Source organism: Pelodiscus sinensis, chromosome 12 (assembly GCF_049634645.1).
Source record: "Pelodiscus sinensis isolate JC-2024 chromosome 12, ASM4963464v1, whole genome shotgun sequence".
Lineage (NCBI taxonomy): Eukaryota > Metazoa > Chordata > Testudines > Trionychidae > Pelodiscus > Pelodiscus sinensis.
The window spans coordinates 36,426,244-36,439,003 of NC_134722.1; the positions used below are offsets into that span (position 1 = coordinate 36,426,244).

Consider the following 12,760-nt stretch of genomic DNA (forward strand, 5'->3'; position numbering starts at 1 on the left):
ATGAATTTCTTGCGCAATAAAGCCCTATGGTTAAAATGGCCATTAGCGCTTTCTTGCACAAGAGAGCATCTACACTGGCCTGGATGCCCACATGCCAGTGTAGACGCTCTCTTCTGGAAGAGTTTTTGCACCAGAATTCTTCTGCAAAAGAGTTCTTGTGCAAGATCATGCCAGTGTAGACGTAGCAAAGCAGAAAAGCCCAGCTGTCTTTGTGGAAATTTAGAAGCAAAATGCCAAATCTAGACAACTCTTATGCCCGTGCAAGAGGGTTTTCTCCAGTGCCCCAGTTGAGGGATTTGGGCTTATTTAGTCTACAGAAGAGAAGAGTAAGGGGGGATTTGATAGCAGCCTCTAACTAGAGGATGGAAAGAGGCTGTTCTCATTAGTGACAGATGACAGAATGAGGAGCAATAGTCTCAAGTTTTATCGGAGGAGGTCAAGGTTGGATATTAGGAAAAACTACTGTACTAGGAGGGTGGTGAAGCACTGGAATGGGTTATATAGGGAGATGGTGGAATCTCCATCCTTAGAGATTTTTAAGTCCTGGCTTGACAAAGAGCTGGTTGGGATGATTTAGTTGGAGTTTGTCCTGCTTTGGGACAGGGGGTTAGACTTGAAAACTTCCTGAGGTCTCTTCCAACCCTATGATTCTATAATGTTTAAAAATCATCACTCTCAGGGCATTTCCACTGAAATTGGCATGCAAATATCTGCCATTTTGCTTTGCCCCACTGAAATTTCTTACTACACTTAATATTCGCTTATCCTGCCTGTAACTCAAACAGCTGTCAAGCCCCATTAGGCATAACAAAATCCAGACAGATTCAGGATTAAGTAACTTTTTACAAATCCAATTGAGGACTTTCTTACCTTCAGGGTGCAGCAGATATTACATTAGCTATATTGACCACACTTTCCACCTAAAAGCAATTATCACATATATTGTAAGTAAGTGGGAGCTTCCTGTATACCCACTCCATCTAATAAGAACCAAGATCAATCCCCATTCTAATTCCTCTTTGGGGGAAAAAAGGTATTCCCGTCTGCTCATAGCAAAATTTTATCTTGTTTGACCGGAAGGGACTAGCCAGATGCTCCTGGAGGGAGGTCTGGGTGAAATATTAAAACAGTAATTCAATCACATTGAGAGAGGGGAGCCAGAGTTAAAAAGCTCCTTGGTGAACTGTCTACAGCTTCTGCTCCAACAGGAATTTACAGTCCCAAAGAAAAGAAGGGGCTAGTGTGGTAAACCCCAGAGACATCGCCCCTTCATTACGGATTAGCCCCCTCTCCACCAGCTTCCAGGCATGAATTCTCAGGGTCATCTGTTAAGGTTGCCATCATGTTTGCTTCAGGTGGGGTTGAGGTTTCCATTTCTTTGTGTCTTTGTGAAGTGGGTTGTTTTATCCCAACACCCCCCAATTGAGAGGGGTGGCAGTTGTGCACTTGCTCTGTCCGTTTTTTGAGAGAGTGTGTGTACCTAGAGCAAGGGCTCTCAGCCTTTTCAGATTACTGTGCCTCTTTCAGAAGTCTGATTTCTCTTGTATACCCCTACAATTCACCTCAGGTTTATAAATGACTTGCTCATAAAACCAAACATAAAAATGCAAACCTGTCACTGCACACTATTATGGAAAAATTACTCATTTATAATTGTACTATATAATAATACAGTAAACCAGAATACCAATATTGTAGTTACATTTCCATGTGTAGTAAATGGAGCAGTATAAACAAGTCAAATTTTAGTTTGCACAGACTTTAGTTTGTACTGACTTTGCTGGTGCTTTTAAATGTAGCCTGCTGTAAAACACAGGCAAATATCTGGATGAGCTCATATACTCCCTGGGAGACTTCTGCCTACCTCCTAGGGCTGTACCTACCCTGGTTGAGAACCACGGGCCCACACAAGATGATTGTTCCTAGCGGAGCATGAGTGAGCGGTTGCAGCTGTGGCGTGTAGCTTGTGTGAGAAGGGCAGGGAGGTGAGGTGGATCCCAGGAATTAGTGCGCACTACGCGGTCATGGGGCGCGGGACGCGTGGGTGGCTGTGGCCAGGCAGTACTGGCAGGGAGGCTCAATGAGTGCGCGCTACGCCGCGCGTACAGGGTAGCCTGGGCAGGACGGCACCGCGCGGGGCAATGCCTCTGTGGGTGGCTGCGAGCTGAAGGCAGGCGACCGGAATAGCTGGGCGCCAGGTGGCCCCAGGGTGCGCCAGGGAGTCCCCGCGAGGTTCGAGGCTCTACCTGGAGCAGGTGTAGGCGCCCAGGCCTGGCGGTGCGTGCCGGGCTGAGGGATTTTCCGTGCGCAGACGGGACCTCTCTCCCAACAGGCCGTGCCCCACCCCACCCCACCCAAGGCGACGCCTGCTATACCCGACCTGGCACCTGGCGAGCTGCAGGCAGGTGCTGGGCCCGCAAATTGGGCCGGCTGACCGGGGAGCCCATCTCACGAGCCGCGGGGATCCAGCCCCCAAAGCATCGTGCTGCCCCCCCCTTTCCCCGCCCGCTCTGGCGTCCCCGCTGCATGCAGCGAGCTACCCGCGCTCCCACCGGAGCCCCTCGCTCGGCTCCCGGCGCCGCAGCCGGACTGACGAGCCCGGCGAGCAAACCCGAGAGCAGCATCCCAAGTTGGCCGGCTCTGGGCCAGGCGGCGGCGGGCGGAGAAGCAGCGCCCGGCCGGGCACGGGCTCCGCATTGGCGGGGGTGGCGCTGGCGTATCAAGGTCTGACAGGTTCAGGTGCAAGGGGAGTGGCCGGGGCCGGTCCCTATTTAGCCAGCGCGATGTGGGTGTCGGGGCCAGGAGCGGGCTCCCTCTGGCTCCCCCCCGCGCCCGCGGCAGGCCTGACCTGGGCAGGGGAGCGGCCGCACGGGCAGAGGTGCGGGAGTTTGTGGCGCCCCCCGCATAGAGACCAGCTGGGGAAGAGCCGCCGCGTCTCGTGCACCCCGGCCGCGTGCAGCCGCTCGGGATCCCCCCCCCCCCCCCCCCTCCCGCGCGGCTCATTTGCATGCCCCGTTCCGGCCGCGCCGCTATAACACCGCCGGGCTGGTGCGCACAGAGTCGCCTCCAGTGGGAAGTGCACTTCCGTTATCCGCGGCTCCCCCACCCCCCGCGCCCGCGCTCCCCCTCCGGAGCGCCCGGGCTGGTGTGCCAGGCAAGGATGAGCAAACAGAGCCAGCCGGAGCGCAGAGTGTCGGCGGTGGCTCCCTTGCAGGACGGCTCCGGCCAGCCGGCCCACAAGAAGGACGTGGAGCTGATCCTGGTGAAGGAGCAGAATGGAGTGCAATACACCAGCAGCAGCCTCCTGCCTGCCCCCGCCAGCCTGCACTACCGCGCCGGGGGGCAGCCCGACAGGGAGACCTGGGGCAAGAAGATCGATTTCCTGCTCTCGGTCATTGGGTTTGCTGTGGATCTGGCCAATGTCTGGAGATTTCCCTACCTCTGCTACAAAAATGGAGGGGGTAAGAGTACAATTTACTGGGTCTTTCCCATCCCCAGAGCGGTAGCTTTTGCAGAGCACAGTGTGGTTTCACTTCCCAGAGTTTCCACCTTTTGGGGCATTACAGACGAGCTGAAATGACAGCAGCGCTGTGTCTCTCGAGCCTCTTAATGATCTGTAGTCAGTTTCCCTCGCTATAAGGCACTAGGGCAGGGAGCACTCCTTAATCTACCCTAGACACGCTGTTCCCTTCCCAGTAGTGTGCAGAATGTCACCCCACACATGAGTCCGTTTATTCCACTGAAATCTATCAGATAAGGGTAACACTCACCAACCCCTCTGAGTAAAAGTTTTGAATGGATGCTACTACCCTCAGCAACCACTTTAGTCTTTTAGAGCTAGTTTTATGTCAGATTGAGATCCTTAGAAAAACAAGCAGAGTATAAAGGCAAAATGCCTGTGAACAGTAAAAAAGCATCTGGAAAAGTAGGAGGTTGGCCAGTGAAAAGTTTGAGGGAAATACAGCTTTTGTTTGGGATTTGATTTCCACTATCCAGTACTCAGTGTGAGGAAATATTTTGTTTCGTCTCCAATGGCAGAAGATTTGTCAAAGATCTGCACATTACTGGTGCAAAAAATTAACCCCCCAACCCTTAATTACATTCAGTTCAATTAACCTAGCATATCTGTAGCACAATGGGGCCTCTTTCATCCCTGTGAAATTTAAGGTGCTATTGGTGGTGATGACTCTCCCCTGTTCCCCCACACACACTGCAGTGGAGTAACACCATCTGTGGGAGCTTACAAATCACACACAGAACAGATCACATCTACCAGATGGGAGACTGTTTGCCTGAATGCTCAATGCTATGGTAGAGGGATGGCTGGATAGAAAGTATGTACTGTGAGACACAGCTATTTATGTCTCAGTGATGTGGTTGCTTGGTGATAAAGAATAGTGGTTTTGCATTGGTAGCATAAAGTCTTTTTTATGGAAAAAATACACTGTGCGGGAAAATCCTGTTGCATGTAGAAAACTGAAACTGAGTTGTACTGCAGGTCATTGCACTTTCTCCATCTCCTCCTTAAAACTTAATGTGATACTTCAGAGAGTGTACTTAAAAAAAAAATTAGCCTGCCTTAATACCATCAAATGTTTGGTGAGAATCAGGTAAACCATACTCCTGCTTCCCATGCAGATGTGTCATCTATTTAGCAACTGAAAATAACCACCAAATATACTTTGATTCAGTCCAAGATAGCTTAGACACTCCAAGATACTATGGCACCATGCAGTGCCCCTTTATAAGGAATCAGGTAGGTAACCCTGCAGGTCTGTTGAAGGTGTATAAACATTGCTTTTCATGCTATTCTGCCTGTACGCTCCATTTGAAGAGCTACTATTTACTTGGTAATCAGTGATCAAATTATATTTGATTTTTCAGGGAGAGATACATAATCCACTATTTATCTGTAGAGTAATAGAAAGATGTAAAGTCTACAGTGGTCAAACTCTGTACATTTACTCATGATTCTGAATCCTGTCTAGTCAGGTTCTTCATCTTTTCCCTTATTAGTCTGCTCCTCATTCAGGTGCAGGGCTGCAGGATTCTGTATGTTCCTCTGTGTGCTGTGAGCTGCTGATTGTAAGTTCAGCCAGGTCACGGCTAGCATGCTTCTCTGGGGGAAAAAGTGAGATGGCAGCTGGTGTGTTCCTGGCTTTTTAGAGGATTCTGTCTATTGGACCAAAATTCCTACATGATCTGCTGATTTACTTTTTAGGTTATACAATTTTAAAAAGTCATACCCATGACCTTGCTGTTGAACTCCCTGGAAATATGCATGGAAGATGGAGCTGATGCATGCTCCCATAATCAGCTACTCCCTAATCAGCCACTAAAAAGCATTTACTCTCCCTACCAGTAGAAAAGTGAGATGAGGTTTATTGCTAGGAAGCTTCTGAAAGTAAGGGGGCCCCCTCTGTGCTAACAGAGTCTTCAGAAACTCAGAGCCTATCTGCTTATTGGTTTGGAGACTGTAAACACTGTTTTGCTGCCTCTGCTTCTCCAACTTCCTCCCTCACAATCAGCCTTCCCTTTTCCCTGAACACATTCGTAGCAGGAGAGCTCCTCGTAGCCTTTGAGCAGGTTTATTTTATTGGGGGGGAAAGGATGGGCTGTCCTTAATGCTCAGGAGTGTCAGCTTCTGGGGGGGGGGGGAGGCAGTCACTAAACCATGGCTTTCTGTATGGAGTATTCTCAACATGGTAGATAACCAGGGAGGGCCTGCTTCAGAGCCTGTACCAAGGTGAGGATCAGTGTGTTTTTTCCACTGTGACTGGTTAAATCTGTAGTGCACAATCACAGCTACATATCGACAGGGGAGCCAACTGCTATGCCAGGTCCATGGGGCAAGTGGGGGGGGGGGGGGAAGAGGGAAGCGTTTCCACACTCCTGGAATGTGCATGACCTCAGGTGGAAGGAACAAACCCGGGGCAGTGAGCATGCCGCTCTAGCCCCCACCTCAGCCCCTAGAACCTCCCAAAATGACCACGTGGCACTCCAGTGGTTATTTAAATGGCCCAGGGTTCTGGACCCCCAGGGTTGCTCAAACATGGTCAGCAGTGTGTCCGCTAACACTGGACATGGCACTGCTTCTTAGCACAGATCAAGTCTGGGAAATGGGAAACAGGACAACCTAATGAGCTTGGCAATGACCTTCTAGCTAGTCTCGCACAATTCCAATTACCTCTCTGGTGTCTGTCACCACCATGTATGATATAGGCATTGGCAGAGCTGTCCTTAGGATTTATGAGGCTCTTTGCAGTACTATTAAATTGGTACCCCTATACCCAATGGCAGTGGGAGGGTGACAGTTTTTTAGTGATGTGACTTTGTAATCTTTTGCAGCACACAAATGTTAAACTAAGGTCCTGTAGACCAGCACAGTAAATTCGGAAACTGACAATATATAACCGGGGTTGACAAATGTCTATTACATGGCTTCGTTACAACTTGAATGACTCTTTCACAGGTTCGATGTTCTGTTAATAGGTGTGGCAGGCTTTTTCACTTTTAAGTTAAGTAGATCCTCTCCACAGAAAGTCACAGAACAGGGACAGAAAGAGGCAGGTGAGCAGACATTAAGACCCAGCTGTGCCCCAAATTTTCAGGTGCCCTACGCAAGTGCTTATTCTGAACATATGTAAGGACAGCTCTAGGCACTGGGTTTCTGTGGTGACAAAGTAGAAGCCTCCGACAAGAAGTTGGGCAGAGGAGAATTTGGTTTATGTAGTTTCAAGCCAACTTGGTACTTTTAAGGCTGATGTTCCTAGTGGATTGCTGGGAGAAGTGAGTTTTATCAAATCCAAAGACAGAACTAAGCTACGCTGTTTTTCTTCTTGAAGTTGTGATTTTTGGATTCAGAGTAGTGTGTGATGTATTGGTGAACAGAATTATATTCCCACTGCAAAATCTATAACCAATAAGGTAGTACTAGGGGCTCACGGCAAACGGGAACTTCTGAGCATATGAAAGTCCCTTCCTGAAAGCATTATGTGGAAGACACTCCCTCTTACAATGGGAATGGGAATGCAGTGTGAGTGGTCTCTGGGTTCCTGTGCTAGTCTGAATAGGTTAGATATTGTCCATGAAAACACTGCGCACAGAGCCTTTTCAAGCTTGTGAAATTGTTCATGATGTCAAAGCGAGAACATTTGTAGGAAGCAACATGCTTTTTACAAGAAGGAAGTCTCAATACAAAGTGGACACGCTTCATTCAAAGCTGAATGTTGTATGGATGCGTATGTATGTACACACACTCACCTCTTATTAGCCAAATCCTTTGGCTTCCATTTTCAGGAAAACCCCAAGGCCTTTCATATGTAAAAACTGAAGATATGGCCCTTTGGGATTAGAACCCGAAGTTCCACACACAGAGAATTTCCATTAGTTTTAATTGGAGTAGTGTCCATATAAGGAATGCAAGGCCACACCACTGGATGGTGTTTGTGACAGAATTGAATTAGTATGCAAGTTCATAAACTGTACCACTGATGTTAAAATAAATTTAAAAAAATCTTTTTACCAGCTCTCAATAAAAAGCCTACAACAGAGTAAGAAGAACCCAGTAGCATTAGAATCTTAAATGAATAGCTAGAAACATCTGTGGTTTTTGGCATGTCTTCCTGATTGACTCCAATGGGACTTCTGCACATAAAGTGTAGAATGTAACCTTGTGTGAGCTTTCAAACTATCCTTTGAAAATACATCGAAAAGGAAATCAAAAGTTTAAAAACAACTTTAGCAAGATTGACAAAGTTTGTGTTCATTTTTATTTTGCTTCCCAGCTGTGACTGCTTTTGCTTATCTTTAAGGAGAAGACAGCATTCAGTGTCTGCCAGAGTTAGTTTCAAACAGGTCAAAGATTTATTTAAGAGGAAACCTTTAGGACAAATATACTGGTCCTGATCCATCTAATTGATTTTAGTGAGTGTAGGACTAAAGCCACTGCATATTCTAAGATAATTTACTCTGTGACAATGAAAATTGTATGCAGATAGTAGGTTACTGCAGCTTCTGGCAGGAAGACAAGATGATATTCTAGAGCCAGGCGGTCCTTGAATGTTTCCACAATGGTTTGGGCTATGAGCTGTTATTGTGAATTATTTGTACTTGACTAGCTTTCACCACACAAGAAAACTACAGCTTTCAGTAGGTCAAGTGTGAAATGCCTTGCCATCAAGAATGTCATTTTTCCTGATTTCCCTCCTCTCAAAGTTCTTCAGCCTTACTAGAACTAACTTCTAATATAAACCTCTGACATGAGGGTTCTTTATGCAGTTCCTGGCTTTGCTTGTCTATCTAGTGGTCTGATTACCCCTTCCTTAATCAGGTAATATCACTGTACTTACATCAAGTCTGCTGCTTGATCTGTTAAACATTTCTTGTGAGTCTGCATTCTGTGGGATGTTTTCACTGGATGAGGAATGCCAAATAGAGTACCAAAGAGTTTTCTAGAACAGTGGTCTCCAACCTTTTTAGCCACAAGATCACTCTTTCAATTTAAGTGCAGTGTAAGATCTACCTCAAACCCAAATACTCTTGCCCCACTTCCTTCCCGCCCCTTCTTTGAGGCCCTGCCCCTGCTCTACGTCTTCTCCAAGGCTTCCCCCTGCTCACTTCATCCCCCATTCTCCCCCATCCTCACTCGCTTTCACCATGCTGGGGTAGGGGGTTGGGTGCAGGCTCTTGTCTTGGGCCAAGGGGTTTGGAGTGTGAGAGGGGCTCCACGCTTAGCCCAGGGCAGAGGATTGGGGTCCAGGAGGGGGTTCAGGGTGCAAACTCTAGTAAGGAGTTTGGGTGCAGGGGGATTCACATCTGCGGCAGGGGTTGGGTGTAGGAAGAGGTTCAGGGCTGGGACGGGTTCGGGAAGCAGACTCTGGCTGGGCACCATTTAACTGAGATGGTTTCCGGGTGGTGGAGCAGTGGGTTAAAGCAGGCTCTCTGTGTGGAGATAGGGTACAGAAGTGGGGGGAGGAGTGACACCCTGACATCAGCACTCCCCCTCTTCTCCCTCCCATACCCTGCACAGAAAGCAGGAGGCAGCTCCAAAGCAGAGGGCAGGAGCAGCAGGAGAGTGGGTGGAGAAGCAAGTTAAGAACCAGTGTTCCATAGCTTCCTGGACATCCCTGTCAGAAGCTCCAAGATCTACCTGTGGATCCTGATCTACTGGATGGTGACCACTGTTCTAGAACGTCTAACTGCTTTAGAATTAGATTCTCATAAACTTGGAATAGGATTTATATTAGTAGTTTATAATTTATCGAATAGCCAGAACTGATATCTGACTGTATTAGGTAGCCAAAGAAAGCTGAGCAACTACATCCCGAGTAATGCCTGATAGGATTAATTAGTGTGTCCTCTGATAATTAATTAACAGAACGTTTACAACCTGTACTTTTAATATTAACAGTCATTTAAAGTGGTCCTACAGTTTGTAAACAAAATAAAATGTGACCCACCATCTAGAATATTTTGAATTCAGATTTCTAAGAGAAGAATTGTTGCACTATTATGCACTTTCTTTGTGATCCAAACTATTTGGTAAGATTGACCATGTTCAAATTTTTCATTAGGAAGCATGCAACTGTCAGATTAATTACCAGATCCTTATTATACCTTAAGATTCAAATAAAGCTTTTCATACATTCACAAAAAAAGCCACAGATATCCACTGAACTGTAATACATTTTTAACAACAGATATATTTTCATCTCTCTTCTCTGAGATTTTGCTCTCCATGTGGTCCCAATTTGTTCCCAATTTATCATGTAAATGGCAGATTTGAAAAAAGAACACTGCAATTCCATAATTTGTGTACCCACCATGTGACAACATCCCTGTCTTTTCAGAGCCACATGGTTACTTCTTTCTTCAGCCCTTCCCAGCTAACTTATCAGCACTCTGGCATACATCTAAGCCAATTCTTCTCCTAGCTCACCAGCACAGCACCTAACAGGATATTGGTCGTAATTTTCTCATGATCTCCCTGTTGCTGCTTCTCCTCTTGACCATCAGTGTTGCTACTTACTAGTAAGGTGCCCCAAAACTGCAGTGTTCCAACCCCAAGCCTCATTGGGTTATAGGTTAGTGTGGCCTTGCTTACTTGCTTTGTATCAATAGATTTTGACATACCCTCAGATAGTGACTAAACTGCAGAATTCTTTTGGAAAAACTGCTGTTTTTCCGAAAAATCTTCACTTACATCCACACTGTACAGGCAGTCCCCGAGTTACGCGGATCCGACTTATGTCGGATCCGCAGTTACGAACGGGGCCGTTCCTCTCCCTGGTCTCCAGCAGAGCAGGGAGAGGAAGCAAAGCGGCGGAACACGTGGGCAGCGGACAGGGCTGTCCGCTGCCCACGCGCTCCGAGGCTTGGCTCTGCTTTGCTCTGCTTTGCCCCCCGTCCCCCTGGTCTGCAGACCAGAGGGGGGGGGCAAAGCAGAGCCAAGCCGCGGCGCGCGCGATCAGCTGACAGCCCAGATGCGTCTGGGCTGTCAGCTGGCCGGGCGCTCCGCGGCTTGGCTCTGCTTTGCCCCCCCCCCCCCGCTGTCCCCCTGGTCTGCAGACCAAGGGGACGGGGGGGGGGGGGCAAAGCAGAGCCAAGCTGCGGAGCTCACGGTCAGCTGACAGCTGTCAGCTGGCCGCATCCTCCGCGGCTTGGCTCTGCTTTGTCCTCCCCCCCCCCCCCATCCCCCTGGTCTGCAGACCAGGGGGACGGGGGAGCAAAGCAGAGCAAAGCCACGGAGCCCGAGGGCAGCAGGACAGCCACGGCGCGTCTGGGCTGTCCTGCTGCCCCCATGCTCCATGGCTTTGCTCCGGACACCTGTGGTACAGCAGCTGGGGCGCTGCCAGTTGGTCCCGTAGCGCCGCTCTGGGCGCTACTGGACCAACCGGGCAGCACCCCAGCTGTTCTGCCCCAGGCGTCCTGATTCAGCCACTGCTGGTCAGATTCAGCAGCGGCTGAATCAGGACGCCTGGGGCAGAGCAGCTTGGGTGCTGCTGGGTTGGTCCAGTAGCGCCGAAGAGCGGCGGCGCTACTGGACCAACCCAGCAGCACCCCAGCTGCTCTGCCCCAGGCGTCCCCAAGTCAGCCGCTGCTGAAACTGACGAGTGGCTGACTACAGGAAGCCCCTGCCCCGGGCTTCCTGGAATCAGCCGCTGATCAGTTTCAGCAGCAGCTGACTTGGGGATGCCTGGGGTTCTTAAGTTGAATCTGTATGTAAGTCAGAACTGGCGTCCAGATTCAGCCGCTGTTGGAACTGATCAGTTTCAGCAGCGGCTGAATCTGGACGCCAGTTCCGACTTACATACAGATTCAACTTAAGAACAAACCTACAGTCCCTATCTTGTACGTAACCCGGGGACTGCCTGTAATTGCGTTCTTGCAAAAAAAAAAAAATGGAAAGAACAGAGGGGTTTTTCCAACATTGGTAAACCTCTTTCTATGAGGAAGAAGCCTTTTTCCGAAAGAGCTCTTTCGGAAAAAGGCGTGTGTAGACAGGGAAGAGGGAGTTATTTTGAAAGAAGAGGAAAGAGAACAGGTGCTCTGGTGGCCACTCTGTCCATAGTAATCACAGCTTAAATGCGAGATAGCGTCCACACTGAATGGACGTTATCTTTCAAAAAAGAAGATAGCTTTTTTTGATGCACTTCAGCAGTGTGGATGCTCTCTTTCGGAAGATCTCTTCTGGAAAAGCTTCTTCCGAAAGAAGCCTGCAGTCTAGATACAGCCTGAGAAGGAATTATTCTTCACGTTTTAAGAGATCAAATCCCTACCTAATCTAAGTTGTGTTTCTGACTTTTGAGTTCAGGGTAGTATGAAATCTCATATAAATAAGATCCCAGTAATATTACTAACCCCAAATACTCAAAAAGCATGAAGCGGGCTCACAAAAAATCATGGGATTGGCTTTAAAACCATGAGATGATGTAAAAGTAGTAGATTTGGTGTTTTGTATTGGGTTTCTGCTTTTTGAGCTCTTAGGGTGCCCCGAGTGGGGGAGGGGGGAGAGGAGGTGTCACATTTTTGAAGCTTTCTCCACAGCCACAAAGGCTAGAAGCTTACTTTTTCTTTTTGAATAAAGGCTGAAATCATCATACAGCCACTTGATTCCAAAGCTTAAAGGAAACAATAATTATCATGAGTCTCGTGACAAATACATGAGAGTGGGCAATATGGGACTGTACAGACTTTAAGCTAAATCATATCTGAACTGAAAACTTGCATCTCCCTTTCTGAAGAACTTCCAACAGGCTGTAGGTTGGTGGTTTTGGTTTGAGAGCAGGTTAATTGTAGTGAAATGCCTTACGGCTATATCCTGCTCAGGATTATCCTGAGGTCAGTGAGAGTGAATAAAGCAAACCAGATTTGCCACTAATACATTTTTTTTTTGTGATTTGTTCAGAGAAAAGCCCTAATCCACACTTCCCATAGAAAGAAAACCCATAGAGAGAAAAATAAAATTGTTTTATAGGAACTACAGTAGGTGTTTCACACCTTTCCTTAATGTAGTGCTTGCCATGCAATAAACAAGACCAGTGTTACCATTGGCAGATTAGTCAGTTCTACTGACAATGAATATGTGCCTCTTTTTACCATGCTGAATGTGACTAAAATAACAACTCCTGCATAATTAAGGCTTAGAAGTCCACTGACACAATTTCAATAGCATCTACTGCAAAAGTGGGCAAAATAGTATCTAATTCCAATAGAAGGGAGGTATCCTTTGAATGTGTAACAGACTTGGTTCATATTT

The 12,760-nt window shown here is 47.7% G+C and overlaps 1 protein-coding gene across 1 annotated transcript in view; it reads left to right on the forward strand.

Moving 5' to 3' along the window:
• The first annotated feature begins 2,610 nt into the window (after positions 1 to 2,610).
• SLC6A2 (solute carrier family 6 member 2) overlaps positions 2,611 to 12,760 on the forward strand; it is a 113,877-nt gene continuing 103,727 nt past the window's right edge. Inside the window, exon 1 of the mRNA XM_014572550.3 lies at positions 2,611 to 3,461. Coding sequence (XP_014428036.2) covers positions 3,008 to 3,461 — 454 coding nt within the window. The 5' untranslated portion in view covers positions 2,611 to 3,007. The remainder of the gene's footprint in view (positions 3,462 to 12,760) is intronic.